This window comes from Cololabis saira, chromosome 12 (genome assembly GCF_033807715.1).
Source record: "Cololabis saira isolate AMF1-May2022 chromosome 12, fColSai1.1, whole genome shotgun sequence".
In the NCBI taxonomy this organism is placed as follows: Eukaryota; Metazoa; Chordata; class Actinopteri; order Beloniformes; family Belonidae; genus Cololabis; species Cololabis saira.
The window spans coordinates 41,353,272-41,368,374 of NC_084598.1; the positions used below are offsets into that span (position 1 = coordinate 41,353,272).

The following is a 15,103-nucleotide window of genomic DNA, read 5'->3' on the forward strand; positions in this document are numbered from 1 at the left end:
TACAAATGCATATCAGAACAACATGATGGATTTCACTAGGTATTATCTTTCCCAACACTTGTACCCCCCTCATATCTTGAAATGTGCAGCGTCCCTGACGACAGTGGTCTCTATCAATCTCGTTTTTAGTGCGCTCTGCAGTGTTACTAACTTACAAAAATGAAAAGGAAGCAGACAACCACGCAATTTAAAAAAAAGAAAGAAGGCAAGTGATGGGTCCAGAAGATATTAACGAGGCTGTTATATATGTGATATTGTTGCACTGACATAGTGAATAAAGTGAACGGGTTAAATTGCGTTTGTTAGATAAGCCTTTTCTGCTCTCTAACTCTGCTCTTGCTGTCCGTGGTGCAGAAAACGGATGTGTATTGCGTAAAGACCCATTGGCTGAATTGACGCCACTGAGGGAGGAGACAGAGAGAAACTCCAGGTTTGCTGAAATAAACCTGGTCCCGACCAGGTTAGGTTCAGAGCGTCTGTTACTACGGTAACTGACCCAGAGCTTAAGTTACCTCTCTTTGTGAAACAGGATAGAGTTACTCCTCTTTCTCTGGTTTGAGTTACCTCCCTTTGTGAAATGGAAAACTCAGAGTTTCCCTCATTTCAGGGTTAACAGACTCAGAGTTTTCACTAACCCTGCTTTGTGAAACGGACCCCAGGGGCCTCATGTACTAAGAGTGCGTGGATTTCAACGTGAAACCGTGCGTGGAATTTACACGAACGCAAAAATTCCGATGTACAAAACTGTGCGTTCGCCCAAATCCACGCAGGTTTCTCTGTACATACCAATCAGCGTGGATTTGAGTGCACATGCGGGAGCACAACACTCCACCCGGTCTCTTCCCTCAAATAGTTTGAATATGATAATGAAGATAATTATCCATTAAAAACCGCTCATCCTAACAAGAAATGTACAAAAACAGGCAAAACATATTAAAAAAAACATCGGCTGTGAGCTGGAATACATTTATTTGGGGGCATTTCTTCCGATTTCAGCTGCATATGGGTAATGCTGTTCTTTGCTTTGCGTTGCGTTCCGTGAAGAGAAATGGTTTTATAATGATCGTACGAGTTTGTGACTGCGGTCACGCCATCTCCGCTTCGGAGAGGCGCAGTCGCACTATCTGCGCTTGGAAATCAATTGCCCGTCTACATCGCGTTGTACGGTAAAGCGTGTGGACGGCTTCAAAACGGTTATTATTATTATTTTCATGTCTTGAAATAGATACATATGTCATTACTTTTTGTAGTTTTACTAAAGTCTAACAAAATGATAAAAAAAAAGCAAAACCAATCGCCCATTCAGAATCCCATTCATTTCTATATAGGCAGATTTTAAATATTCATTAAAAAATCAAATCAAATTGTTTTCAGCAAACTGCAACGTATTCTTGTATCATGTCCCCAGGTACCTCTGGCATCATTTTCAAGTTCTTTTACTGTAGCATTTCCCAATAATTACATGCTAAAATCATACCCAATACACAGGTATATAAGCAGATTAAAAAAATGAATTATAGTCCGGTAGTCAAAGGCTGATTTTTGGCTGAACCCGGTTTCGTCGGTAAAAGTTTTTTTCTCAACTGATTCTTGTAGCTTGGGGTCATCTATTAAGAATTCCAGAGGGTGCCCAGTGATATCCCTTGAGCATTTTTTTTTATTAACCCCTTAATGACCGAAACACTAAAAATCCACCCAAAATAGACTTTTATGGCATTTCATGCAAAAATCTTGATCTAAATTAATCAATTTTGATTAATCTTGATCTAAATTAATCAATATCCACTTTTTCAATCAAAAGTGGATATGTACAGTGTTATGCATGTTTAAATATTAACCCCTTCATGCACCAAACAACAACATCCTGGTGAGATATTGGGACATTATGAAAATGTATGTACAGAAATCAAATCAAATGCATAAGATATGCTTTCTACAAAGTGGATTGGGGGAACTGGCCTTCAGGCCTTCCATCTTGAGCAACTTGCACACAAAAAATCCACAGAACATTCCCCCAAAAATATGGTTTAAGAGATTTCATGCAAAAAATATTCAAATCAAAACCATAAAATGTACTTATTCAAACATGCGTGATTGCCTACAGTGTGTGGGGGTGTCTAGGGTCTATGGACTATGGAATGGTTTGTGGACTGACCAGTTCATAGAGTCCACCTTCATGGGGTAAGGCCACAGTGCAGGAGGGATCATTGGGATTACCCTGAAGCAAGAGGCACTGAAGACCTGGGCCCTGAGTCGTCATCTCTGCTGTAAGATTGAGTCAGAATTGGCAAAAATGGAAGAAGAGGATGGGGATCCTTCAACTCCTCTTTTGTATCACAAGGAGGAAGCAGAGTCAAGAATCTTAGCTGACTCAAAGGACAGAACTGGACTTTTGAACAAACTTGAAACCTGTCTCCATCCACTCCATCCCAGCGAACATCCAGGAGAGAGCATTGTCAGCATCAGCAGTGGGAAAATAGCTCCACCAGTTGTCAACGTAGACAGTGCAGTAAAGATTGGGGAGTCAATGTTAGCCGATTTTGAAAACACCTGGCCAGAGGGATTTTATAAGACCATCCCATCTAAAGTAAAGACGATGGCTACAACAGTGAAATCCATCCAAGTGGGAGACACCAAAGTGTATGAGCTCAATGCCATCTATTCAAGGGTCATAGTACTCTTATCGAGTGACCGTGATATTCACGTGGAAGATGTCCTCGCCTTTGAGCTGGCAGCCGTACCAACTTCTATGTTCACCGAGATTGGAATGCGGATTTGTAAAGCCAAGTCGACACTGAAGAAGTCACTCCAAGTGGAAATCTCCAGGAGGAATGCTGGTGATGCAAATGTTACCGTCATTGATGGATCAGCCCTTCTGTGGACCATCCACTGGCCAGCTAATGGCACCATAGATGATTTCATCAGAAATGTCAAAACACGTTTGACTTCATATCTGGCATACAGTGATGTCTACCTCATCTTTGACAGGTACTATGATTTCAGTACAAAGTCAGTCACCAGAGATGTCAGGGAGACAGGGGTCAGAAAGAAGCACCATCTTCTCCTGTCAACAAAGCTCCCAGCCCGGAAGGTTGTGTTATCCTCTTGTGAAAACAAAAAACCACTCAATCGACTGATTTGTGAGGACCTAGTCCATGACAGACTCTTCCACTTACAGAGCACAAGCTTACACAAGTTGGTGGTGACAGGTGAGGACCCATGCCCCATTGAGATCACAATGGAAGAGAGAAGGGTCCGACATGATCAACCATCAGGAAGAAGCTGACACAATCATTGTTCATCAAGTCCTGGTGTGTGCTGGAGAAGCTCGTCAAATATCAGTGGTTTCAGATGACACAGATGTATTTGTGCTACTCCTCCACCATTATCAGCAGGCAGGACTAGATGTATCCATCACAATGGAATCCCCGAGTCAGGAAAGGGCAATAGTGGACATCAAATCAACACTGGCCAAGCATCCACAAGTTGTCAAACACATCTTACCAGCCCATGCCTTATCAGGTTGTGACACAGTAGCATGTTACTATGGGCTGGGAAAAGGCACTGTGGTCAAAGTCCTGAAAGCTGGGTACAAATTATCGGCTATCGGAAACATGGATGCACCATTCCAAAAAGTCATCAACCAAGCCACTGCCTTCATATCAGCCTGTTATGGCATACAGAAAAGCAGTGACATGTCACACACTCGGCTGCTGGCTTGGGGAAAAAAGAATGGGAAAGGACATACATCTGCTCCAAACTTAGCTGCACTACCACCAACTAAGGAAGCATTCTTAGAGAATGTCAAGAGGGCCCACCTTCAAGCAGCTTTGTGGCGAAATGTTGATGGGCGGACTCCACCGCCATGGGACCCAGAGAAGTGTGGCTGCAAGAGTGACCGTCCATGCAACTCCAAGAAGTGCAGCTGTAGGGCACATGGTTTGCCCTGCACGATGGCATGTCATTGCTTTAGTGTAGGATGCTCTAGATAGGCATACATGTATTCACACTTGCCAATGCACCCATAGATGGGATTTAAACAGGGTTTATTTTGAAAATAAATTCCTTTAAACTTGTTTATTGTCTTTGATTCTTATTCTGAGGTCACAGGCAAATTTGTACCGTTGATATAGGACAATCACAGAGCATATACTGTACATGACTTCCACATTAACATAAACATTAAAACATAAATATATATAGAAAGCTAATTTGAAGCGTTTGAATTGATTATTGTGCACAAAATGTCATAACTCACATTTTATGGGATTTTGGTGTTTCAGGTGTGAAGGGGTTAAAATCTAAAATGGTCTAATGTGAAATCACATATACTGTACATATCCACCATCATGGATAAAAACTGTAAAATCAAATTTAATGAATTTAGATCAAGCTTTTTACATGAAATGCCATAAAAGTCTATTTTGGGTGGATTTTTAGTGTTTCGGTCATTAAGGGGTTAATAACAAAAAATGCTCAAGGGATATCACTGGGCACCCTCTGGAATTCTTAATAGATGACCCCAAGCTACAAGAATCAGTTGAGAAAAAAACTTTTACCGACGAAACCGGGTTCACCCCCTCGGCTCCCGGACTATTACTATTAGTATGGGTATGAATTTAGCATTAGAAAATGCTGCAGTGAAAGAACTTGAAAATGATGTCAGAGGTACCTGAGGACTGAGGACATGATGAACAAGAATATGGTGCAGTTTCCTGAAAACAATTTGATTTGATTTTTTAATGAATATTTAAAATCTGCCTATATAGAAATGAATGGGATTCTGAATGGGCGATTGGTTTTGCTTTTTTTATCATTTTGTTAGACTTTAGTAAAACTACAAAAAATAATGACATATATTTCAAGACATGAAAATAATAATAGGCTACTAGCCGTTTTGAAGCCGTCCACACGCTTTACCGTACAACGCGATGTAGACGGGCAATTGATTTCCAAGCGCAGATAGCGCGACTGCGCCTCTCCGAAGCGGAGATGGCGTGACCGCAGTGGTTTGAATGTTTATGAGCAGCGTCAGTGCATCAATACACCCTGCTTTTCTTGTTTGAAATTTAAGAACCGACAACAGAACTTAAATTGGTGGATGAAAAACGGCTCCTCGTTCTGCTTTATTGTCATGCATATTATCTGACGGACCAATGCAGCCTACACGTTTATTGAGTTTTACACATTATGGATGTCCGCGATCACCTCTCTCATAAGTATAACAATGTGAACAATATAAACTTATATTTAAAACATGAAGCATCACGATCTGATTCCTCTGCTGCAGAAATAAAGACAACTTGTGCAAACGGGATTATCGAGGTGCAAACGTGAGAAATAAAAAGCAAGATTGCTTAAACTCGGAGTGTTGCATCCGCAGGAGGAGAGACCGGTCTAGATCCCGGTCCATCACCGGGGAAACAGTGTCAGGAGTCCTGCAGCACTTGCAGCCGACTCCATATCAGACTCTGAAAGTTGCCTAAACATTCAATAAAAACTTTATTCATTCATTGGATCCTGGACTAGCAGATCAGTCTGGTCCCTGGGAACTCGCTCCCGATCCTGCCATCAGCAGGTTCCTCTAACGGAGACAAAGCTCCATCAGGATTTGCTGGTTCCATCGTTGAGCTCCTTTAGTTGTTTGTTCAGATCATGTGGTTGATTGTGAGATTGTTGCAGCTCCATTCTTGTGTAAATTATCTGGTGATGTGGGGACTGTCGTGTCCTTCACGTGGTCGTGAACTTATTGTTTCCTCATATTCTGCACTTCACTGCATCACCAGTGAGTGTCGCCAACGGACAAAACCTCAGAAAAGTGCGTAAACCAGCCTTAATGTGTGAGTGACGGACCGCAGCTTTCTACGTTCACGTCATTCTTTGTACATCCGACCGTGAGCGTTGAAAGTAGCGTACGCACGTTTTTTGTGCGCCGCACTCTTAGTACATAAGGCCCCAGGTCTTGGTAGATTTGCAGTGGTCTGATACTCCTTCCATTTCAATATTATCACTTGAACAATGCTCCTTGGGATGTTTAAAGCTTGGGAAATCTTTTTGTATCCAAATCCAGCTTTAAACTTCTCCACAACAGTATCTCGGACCTGCCTGGTGTGTTCCTTGTTCTTCATGATGCTCTCTGCGCTTTAAACGGACCTCTGAGACGATCACGGTGCAGGTGCATTTATACGGAGACATGTTTACACACTGGTGGATTCCATTTATCATCATTAGTCATTTAGGTCAACACTGGATCATTCAGAGATCCTCACTGAACTTCTGGACAGAGTTTACTGCACTGAAAGTAAAGGGGGTGAATAATTTTGCACACCCAATTTTTCAGTTTTTTATTTGTTAAAAAAGTTTGAAATTTCCAATACATTTCGTTCCACTTCATGATTGTGTCCCATTTGATGTTGATTCTTCACAAAAAATTACAGTTTTATATCTTTATGTTTGAAGCCTGAAATGTGGCAAAAGGTCACAAAGTTCAAGGGGGGTGAATACTTTTGCAACCCACTGTAGGTGTGAAGTGAGTTTAAATATGCACAGCTGATGTTTTTTGTGTGTTATTTTAATAAAATCCTATTCTTTCCTGTGACTTAGTTCTGAGGTTCTGTTCATCTTAAGCCTGAATGAAGCCACTGTTCTCACCCAATGAGATTGACACTACAGCGATAGTGACCTGTCCAATAAACCGAAAATTGCATTCCTTGAGGGAGAAAATAGGGGTCTATACAATATTTTTATGTGACTTAATTAGGGCTGAAACGATTCCTCGAATAATTTGAGTAATTCGATTACAAAAAATGATGGATGAATTTTCTCTGCCTTTCCAGCTCAAAGCAGGTGTTTCGCCCGGACTACATTTAATGCGGCACAACGCGCTGGTACAGCATGTAAAGGAAGAAGAAAGAGGCGGCGGATATGTTTGGTTTTTGTAACATGCCATGCTCAGGCAGCCCCCGAATCTCCCACTCAGAAGGCGCGCCGATTTTTTCCAGTGTCCAGCCGCGGTACTGCAACAAAAAATCCCATGGGGCCCAGAAAGCTTTTTTCCCATAGACCGCAATAGTAAAAGAGAAGCCTCTAAAACTGTTCACAGGAACCTCCAGCTGTAATCACCGGCAATTACTAATCTTTGTATTCTATATTTTTAAGTCATGGACTTTATATCCGTCAAAAATGTTTTCTAACGGCCAGAAAAGTCAAAGAAAAGTCTCTTTCTGGGCGTGACGTCACGGCTGACGTCACAGCCGTGTCCGTGCATTCCACGGATGTATTATATTAATATATATTATGTAATTATATTATATTAATACATTAATAATATATGTAATACTATACATGTAATAATATACATTCATTCATATATTATATTAATACATATTATATTAATACTCGCGTCATTGCCCCAGAGCATCATGGGAGGTGACTCAACTGCGCATGCTCTATGGGCCCGTGTATGCGGAAGTAAACCTGGAAGTCAGAAATTTTTTCGGCACATGCGCTGGCTGAGCAAAATGCATTGAAATGAATGGGCGGCCATTTTTGGTCTTCCATCCAGTTCTATAAAACATCCATGTGCTCAGGCGGGAGACATATGTAGCTCAGTGCTTAACTTTTAATCCACTCTATATTCTTCTGGTCCGTTCTCCTATATGTTCCCCCTCTAACCCGGTACATATAGGTTCCTTTAAACATCTGTTCCCGCTATAGTTTTAACTAAAAGAAAAGGCAAAAAAAGGCAAAAATGTTCAATTTTAGCTCTGTAATCATTCATGGATAAAACAAGCAGCACCGGTGCCTAATGTGCTCCAATACAGCAGGTCTCATAATTTTATTTTGAACACTGCCAAAACTCAAAATCTTAAAATCTTTAACTTAAAGAATAAAGAATATTACTAAGATAGGTTTTTACCATCTTAAGAATATAGCCAGAGTCCGCCCGTTTCTCTCTCAGGCCAGTACGGAGGTGCTGATGCATGCTTTTATCTCATGTCGTTTAGATTATTGTAATGCCCTGCTCTCTGGTCTTCCTAAAAAGAGTATTAAGAACCTACAACTATTACAGAATTCAGCCGCTCGCGTGCTGACGAGGACCAGAGGGCGGGAGCACATTACACCTGTTTTAAAATCGCTGCATTGGCTCCCCGTCCGCTTCAGGATTGATTTTAAGGTTCTTTTACTGGTTTTTAAGTGTCTTAACGGTCTTGGGCCATCTTATTTATCTGACCTGCTTTTACCGTATCAACCCTCACGGACCCTGATGTCCTCTGGCACCGGCCTTTTAACCATTCCCCGAACCGGGACTAAAACCCACGGTGAGGCTGCATTCAGCCATTATGGCCCCTCTTTATGGAACAGCCTGCCAGAGAACCTCAGGGCCGCAGAGAACGTTGATATTTTTAAAAGGAGGCTCAAGACACACCTTTTTAGTTTGGCTTTTATCTGATCTCATTTACCTAGTCTTTTCAGCTATTTATTGTATTTACTTTTTTAGCTTTTTTATTATCTTTAAACCTTTAATCCATTTTAGTGACTTTGTATTTTATGTTATTTTTTATTCATCTTAAGTTTTGTATAGATTTCTCTAAAATTGTACACTTTTTAGGCATTTTTTACTTTCTTTTAATCTTTTAGTTTTTAGCTCCAGTGTTTCCTCAGGGGGGTCGTCCACACTGGGAGGTGTGTCTGCTCCGCCCATGGGGGTGTTGTCATGGGGATCCCTCAGGCCTGGGTGGCTGGGGGGGGGGCTCCACCTTCTGTGTGGGGTCTGCCCCGGTCTGTCCGGGTTGAGGGGGGTCTCTGTGGCGATGCTCCTTGTGGTCATGGCCGGTGGAGCCTCTCGGTGTGGACGGCCACCCATAGGTAGTGTTTTCCTCACCTGGATCGTTAGTGCTAAGCCATGTCACCAGTCCACTTACTGTGTGTGTGTGTGTGTGTGTCTGTGTGTGTGTGTGGGCGTGTGAGTGTATGCACATGTGTATGAGTGTGAGTGAGGGTGTGTGTATGCGTGGGGGGTGGGGTCGTATGGGATGTTTTAAATTGTACTTTTGATTGTTATTTTATTTTGTATGTAAAGCACCATGAGTTGCACTTACACTGCATGAGTTGGTGCTATATAAATAAATAAAGTTTAAGTTTAAAACTTAACTAAAACTTAAAATTTGCTTGACACAAATGAAAGTTCAATTGAAACACGTGGGAAAAACACCTAACCCTTTAAGTGATGTGTGTTATCAGGTTTAATGGCATTTTTAGGTTAGAAATAAGAACATTGGCAGTGAATTTGGTCGACTGGTGTAAGTTCAGGGTTTTTAAATGCACAGCCATGAACCTACTGGATTATATAATTTAGTCTTAGTGATGTCAATTAACATCTAACATCTTATGTATATTTATAATTGCTCTTTAACTAAACAAAAATATGTTTTATGCGATTACTTGATTAATCGATGGAATTTTCAGTAGAATACTCGATTACTAAAATATTCGATAGCTGCAGCCCTAGACTTAATTCTTAAGTCTTTGGGGCAAAAAATGACCTTGAAAATTAAAGTTGACCTTCAACATGACCTTGAACTAGGAAATTTATCTCAGAAGTGAATTCCTAGCACCAAAAAAGTAGAAAAAGTGACAATATACAACAATCTAAGACTGAGAGAAGCTGAGATGTGACCTTTGGTCTTTTCGGCGGGAGCCATTTCGAATTTTCTGCAAACCGGCCACTAGGGGGCCGTCCCAATTAGTTTGCGGTGGTTTTTGAAAACCTTATGTCCAAACCTAACACCATGCCAAATATCAAAAACTTGCACAATCTTCATAAACGGCATGTTATTGAGACGCTTAGATTTGACCTTTCAGTGAACTTGTTACTCCTGCAGCTTGGCACTGACCTGCCAGAACCAGACGATCTGTTTGCTGTTGCGGGCGTAGTGTCTGTAGATGGAGTGTCTCTGCCAGTCCACCAGGTCTATCTCCTGCATACCACACAGCATCACCTGACGGGCACAAGGGAATCAGAAAACAAACACAACCTAGAACAAATGTCCCGTCGGGGTGGGGGGGCATAGACATATATACGTAGACGCCGCATCGAGCGCTGCTGCGATACGTCAACCCTGCCGCCATATTGGATGTGGCAAGACTGCGCTCTAAACTAATACAAGTAAATGGACTTATTTTCATAAAGCGCCTTTCTACAAAGAAATGTACGTTTTACGTCTCATTTATTCATTCACACACGCACTAATATACTTGGGAAACAGTTAGGCACCAAATATAATATATTTAATTTTCTCAGATGGCAAAAATAAGAACTTTATTGATCCCACATAGGAGTAACTCATGTTCTATCAGCTATAGATGAACAAGGTAGTGCCAAAAAACAATATATATCCCCCCTCACAAAAATAAGAAAAATAGAGAAACATATTTTCTCATCAACAAAACATATTTAAAAAATTTCAAGTAAGAAAATAACATTTGAACCATTTTCAGACAATAAAATAATATATTTGAACCATTTTTCAGACAATAAAATAACATATTTGAACCATTTTTCAGACAAGACTGAAAAATGGTTCAAATAAGTTATTTTATTACTTGAAAAATGTTAAAGGAGCTTGAGGCTCCTTTTTAGAAATGAGACTTTCTAGCGCCACCCTTCGCCACGACGGCCGTCGGGGGTACTGCAGCCAACAGTGAAGCCGGCACTTCATCTGACATTATTACTAGAAAACTTAAAACGTATACGAATTTTTTTCATAAATCCTGCCTCAATCCGGCCTCAAGCTCCTTTAAATATGTTTATGTAAAATATGCTTTGTTGATGAGAAAATATGTTTCTCTATTTTTCTTATTTTTGTGAGGGGGATATATATTGTTTTTCGGCACTACCTTGTTCTCTATAGCTGATATAACATGAATTACTCCTATGTGGATCAATAAAGTTCTTATTTTTTCCATCTGAGAAAATTAAATATATTATATTTGGTGCCTAACTGTTTCCCAAGTATATTAGTGCGTGTGTGAATGAATAAATGAGACGTAAAACGTACATTTCTTTATAGAAAGGCGCTTTATGAAAATAAGTCCATTTACTTGTATTAGTTTACAGCGCAGTCTTGAACATCCAATATGGCGGCGACGTTGACGTATCGCAGCAGCGCTTGATGGGGCGTCTACGTATACATGTGTATGGGGGGTTTTCTGCTCCAAAACAAACCTCTAGCTCTTTAGCGTCGAAGTACTGCAAGTACTGCTGGGGGAGGACCTCATTGAAACCTTCAAAGAAAGCCTCGGTTTGCTCCTCCACTTCTCTGGAAAGCCTCCACTCTGCTACCAGCCTGCAGGAGGTGGAAACAGAAACTCAGTAGGATTTAAATATTAGCCGAGATTAGTGTTGTCCCGATCACGGCATTTTCAAAACATCGGTATCGGCCAAAAAAGTATCGGGACATATCTAGTTATTAATGTTTTTAATATATATTAAATCGTTTTATATATCGTTGCATTTAACGTCACTTCTGGCCGGCGAAGTGAAACTAACATGGTTTACATGTTTGAATTGTGAAATTTTATATGTTCATGTTCACTAAGCTGCTGTTATTCATTCATCCATTCAGAATGTTGCACTAAGGTTAAGTTAAAAAGTATTTTAATTTTCTTGTGTTTGTGAGTTTGACTGGATGTCATTCAACTACCTCTTTTGAAGTTAAATGTATTTATTTTTGTTATTGCACTATTCTGCACTTTTTGTTTTAGTTTAAAATTTCATGTTTTTACATTTTGTGGCACCAGAGCTGATAAGCTTTGTTGAAATAAATGTTCATGTTGTTCTCCAATGGACAAGAAAAGAAACTTGGGATAATTTACAGGACTGTCTCAGAAAATTAGAATATTGCGATAAAGTTCTTTATTTTCTGTAATGCAATTAAAAAAACAAAAATGTCATACATTCTGGATTCATTACAAATCAACTGAAATATTGCAAGCCTTTTATTATTTTAATATTGCTGATTATGGCTTAAAGTTTAAGATTAAGATTCCCAGAATATTCAAATTTTTTGAGATAGGATATTTGAGTTTTCTTAAGCTGTAAGCCATGATCAGCAATATTAAAATAATAAAAGGATTGCAATATTTCAGTTGATTTGTAATGAATCGAGAATGTATGACGTTTTTGTTTTTTATTCTAATTTTATCAAATCAAATCAAATCAAACTTTATTTATATAGCACTTTTCCTACAAATAATGAAACACAAAGTGCTTAACAGAAAAAAAAACAAGAAAAAACAAATAAACATAAAACTTATTAATGCCCCCCCCCCCCCCCCCCCCCCTCCCCGCAGACAAAAGCTACAATTCACCTAAATTCCTAACACACACAGACACGCACGCAGACACATGGTGTAGACATGGCTAGGCACAGAGGATCCAGGTGACGAAACGGTAACAGGGAGCCGTCCACGCCAGGAGGTCTCATAGCCCGCAGCTACAAGGGGGGGGGGCCCACAGAGACCATCCCGGCCCGGACGGATAGAGGAGTCCACACCACAGCGGTGAAGCCGTGGTGCAGAGCTCTACAACCATCCAGGCCAGAACCACCCCCAGGACGACCCCCTGCAGGCCAGAGTCACTCCCAGCATGGAGGCTCCCCATGAGGAAACACTGGAGATAAAAGCTACAAGAAAACAGGATAAAATACACTAAAGGAGTTTATAAAAAACATAAAACATACAAACATAAAATCCTAAAAGTATGTCTAGAAAGTAAGACATTAAAAACTAAAATAATAAAACAGTAAAATGTATAAAATAGACCATAAATAACAACTAAAATATTTAGATAAAACATTGAGATTAAACAAAAATAAAATACGATAAGAAAGGATAAACTAAATATAAAACAGAGCAGTAAGATTCAATAAAAATAAGGGTGAGCATAAGAAATGTAAAAGAGTTAAATGAGTCAGTTAAAAGCCTGATTAAAGAGATGGGTCTTGAGCCTCTTTTTAAAAACATCAACAGTCTCTGCGGCCCTGAGCTTCTCCGGGAGGCTGTTCCACAATCGGGGACCATAAAAACTGAATGCCGCCTCCCCGTGTGTCCTAGTTCTAACTTTTGGTATGGTTAAAAGGCCAGCACCGGAGGACCTCAGGGTCCGCGAGGGTCGATAGGGTAAAAGTAGTGCAGACAAATAAGATGGCCCAAGACCATTAAGACACTTAAAAACTAGTAAAAGAACCTTAAAATCAACCCTGAAGCGCACAGGGAGCCAATGCAGCGATTTTAAAACAGGTGTAATGTGCTCCCGCCCTCTGGTCCTCGTCAGCACGCGTGCGGCTGAATTCTGTAATAATTGTAGGTTGTACATGTTCTTTTTAGGAAGACCAGAGAGCAGGGCGTTACAATAATCTAAACGACATGAGATAAAAGCATGCATTAGCACCTCCGTACTGGCCTGAGAGAGAAACGGGCGGACTCTGGCTATGTTCTTAAGATGGTAAAAACCGATCTTTGTTATGTTTTTAATATGTGGAATAAAAGTGAGCTCAGAGTCAAAAATCACGCCCAGATTTTTAACTGATTTTGAGGGTTTAAAATCCTGTAACTTTGGTAAAAGTTTCTCTCTCTGGCCTTCGGGACCGATGAGTAAAATCTCTGTTTTGCCCTGGTTGAGCTGTAGGAAGTTTGCTGCCATCCATGACTTGATGTCTAAAATACAGTTAAAAAGGGCATCAATTGGCCCAGTGTCATCAGGAGACACGGCGATGTACAGTTGCGTATCGTCAGCGTAACTATGGAAGCTGAGACAGTCCTGTAGTTTTAGTCCTCTTTTTTGTTCTGTTGTTTTTTTTAAAATTCAATTCCAAAAAGTATCTGATCGGGAAAAAGATCGGATACGTATCGGGAGCCAAAAAAAGTGATCGGATCGGGAAAAATCGGGATCGGCAGATACTCAAACTCAAGTGATCGGATCGGGAGCTAAAAAATCCTGATGGGGACAACCCTAACCGAGATGCAGTGAAATAAAAGTAGAAAGACGACCCACCTTATGTATTCCTTCTTATTCTCCTCCGTTACCTGGATGTATCCTCCGTCCGGTTTCAGGTCGTGGGTGCTGATTTCCCCGAGGATTTCTTTGTCAACAGAGAAAAACATCTCCAGGCCACATTCCTCGATGTCGTTGTCCCTGAGGAGCAAAACAATCATGAACATCACCGAATACAAAACAGTGTTGGAGCTCTGCCGGTTTATTTTTTTATTTTCATTTTTTTTCCTGACTTGCCAACAATTTAATAATAAAGTACAAATCTACAATCAGAATTAGGAGAAAAAAATCCATTTGTATCCACATGTGTGACATTCATTAAACTAAATGCTGATTGTTTGTTTTTTTTGTTTAAAATACGGTTTATCCAGTACAAAACATCCTAAGAAAGAAATGACTCGTGTAACAGAATTGTGGACAGATTTAATCTACAAGCTCCAGTTTGAAAATGAGCACAGATGAAGGGTGATAAATAGATGAAACGGATGCACGGGACACAAAACTATCTGATTCAAGAAAACAAGAGTCGATTTAGGGATTGATTTAGGACCTTAAAAGCAGAGTTGGTAGTAACGAGTTACATTTACTTGAGTAAGTTTTGGGAAATGTTGTACTTTTAGGAGTAGTTTTGAATCACTATACTTTTTACTTTTACTTGAGTAGATTTGTGAAGAAGAAACTGTTCCTCTTACTCCGCTACATTAGGCTACGTTGAGCTGTTACTTTTCTTTTATCCCTTTTATCCGCGTACGCGTCAGTCTCATGACATCACTGGGTGATTCTTTGGGAAAAATGTTTGTGTGTGTGTTTGAGTCTGTGTATATGTGACAAAACATGCAAAAACAGAGTTTCTATGAGTTCATGGGCTTGTTCTAGTTCTGCCTGGTTAAAAAAGAAAAGTAAAAGGCTTGAAATTATGTGCTACTTGTGCTTAATTTATTTTTTTATTCCGTTATTTTATTTATTTTATTATTTATTTAAGTACTTGAATTTACTTTAAGCTTATTTTAATTTAAGCAATTTTTTATTCATTTTAATTTCTTTTAT

General features: G+C 40.0%; 1 protein-coding gene across 1 annotated transcript in view; it reads right to left on the bottom strand.

Moving 5' to 3' along the window:
* Positions 1-15,103, bottom strand: part of LOC133457488 (E3 ubiquitin-protein ligase Itchy-like) — an 82,480-nt gene that overhangs the window by 19,988 nt on the left and 47,389 nt on the right. The window contains exons 19-21 of the mRNA XM_061736820.1: positions 14,057-14,197; positions 11,228-11,348; positions 9,897-10,001 (exon numbers count right to left, since the gene is read on the bottom strand). Coding sequence (XP_061592804.1) covers positions 9,897-10,001; positions 11,228-11,348; positions 14,057-14,197 — 367 coding nt within the window. The remainder of the gene's footprint in view (positions 1-9,896; positions 10,002-11,227; positions 11,349-14,056; positions 14,198-15,103) is intronic.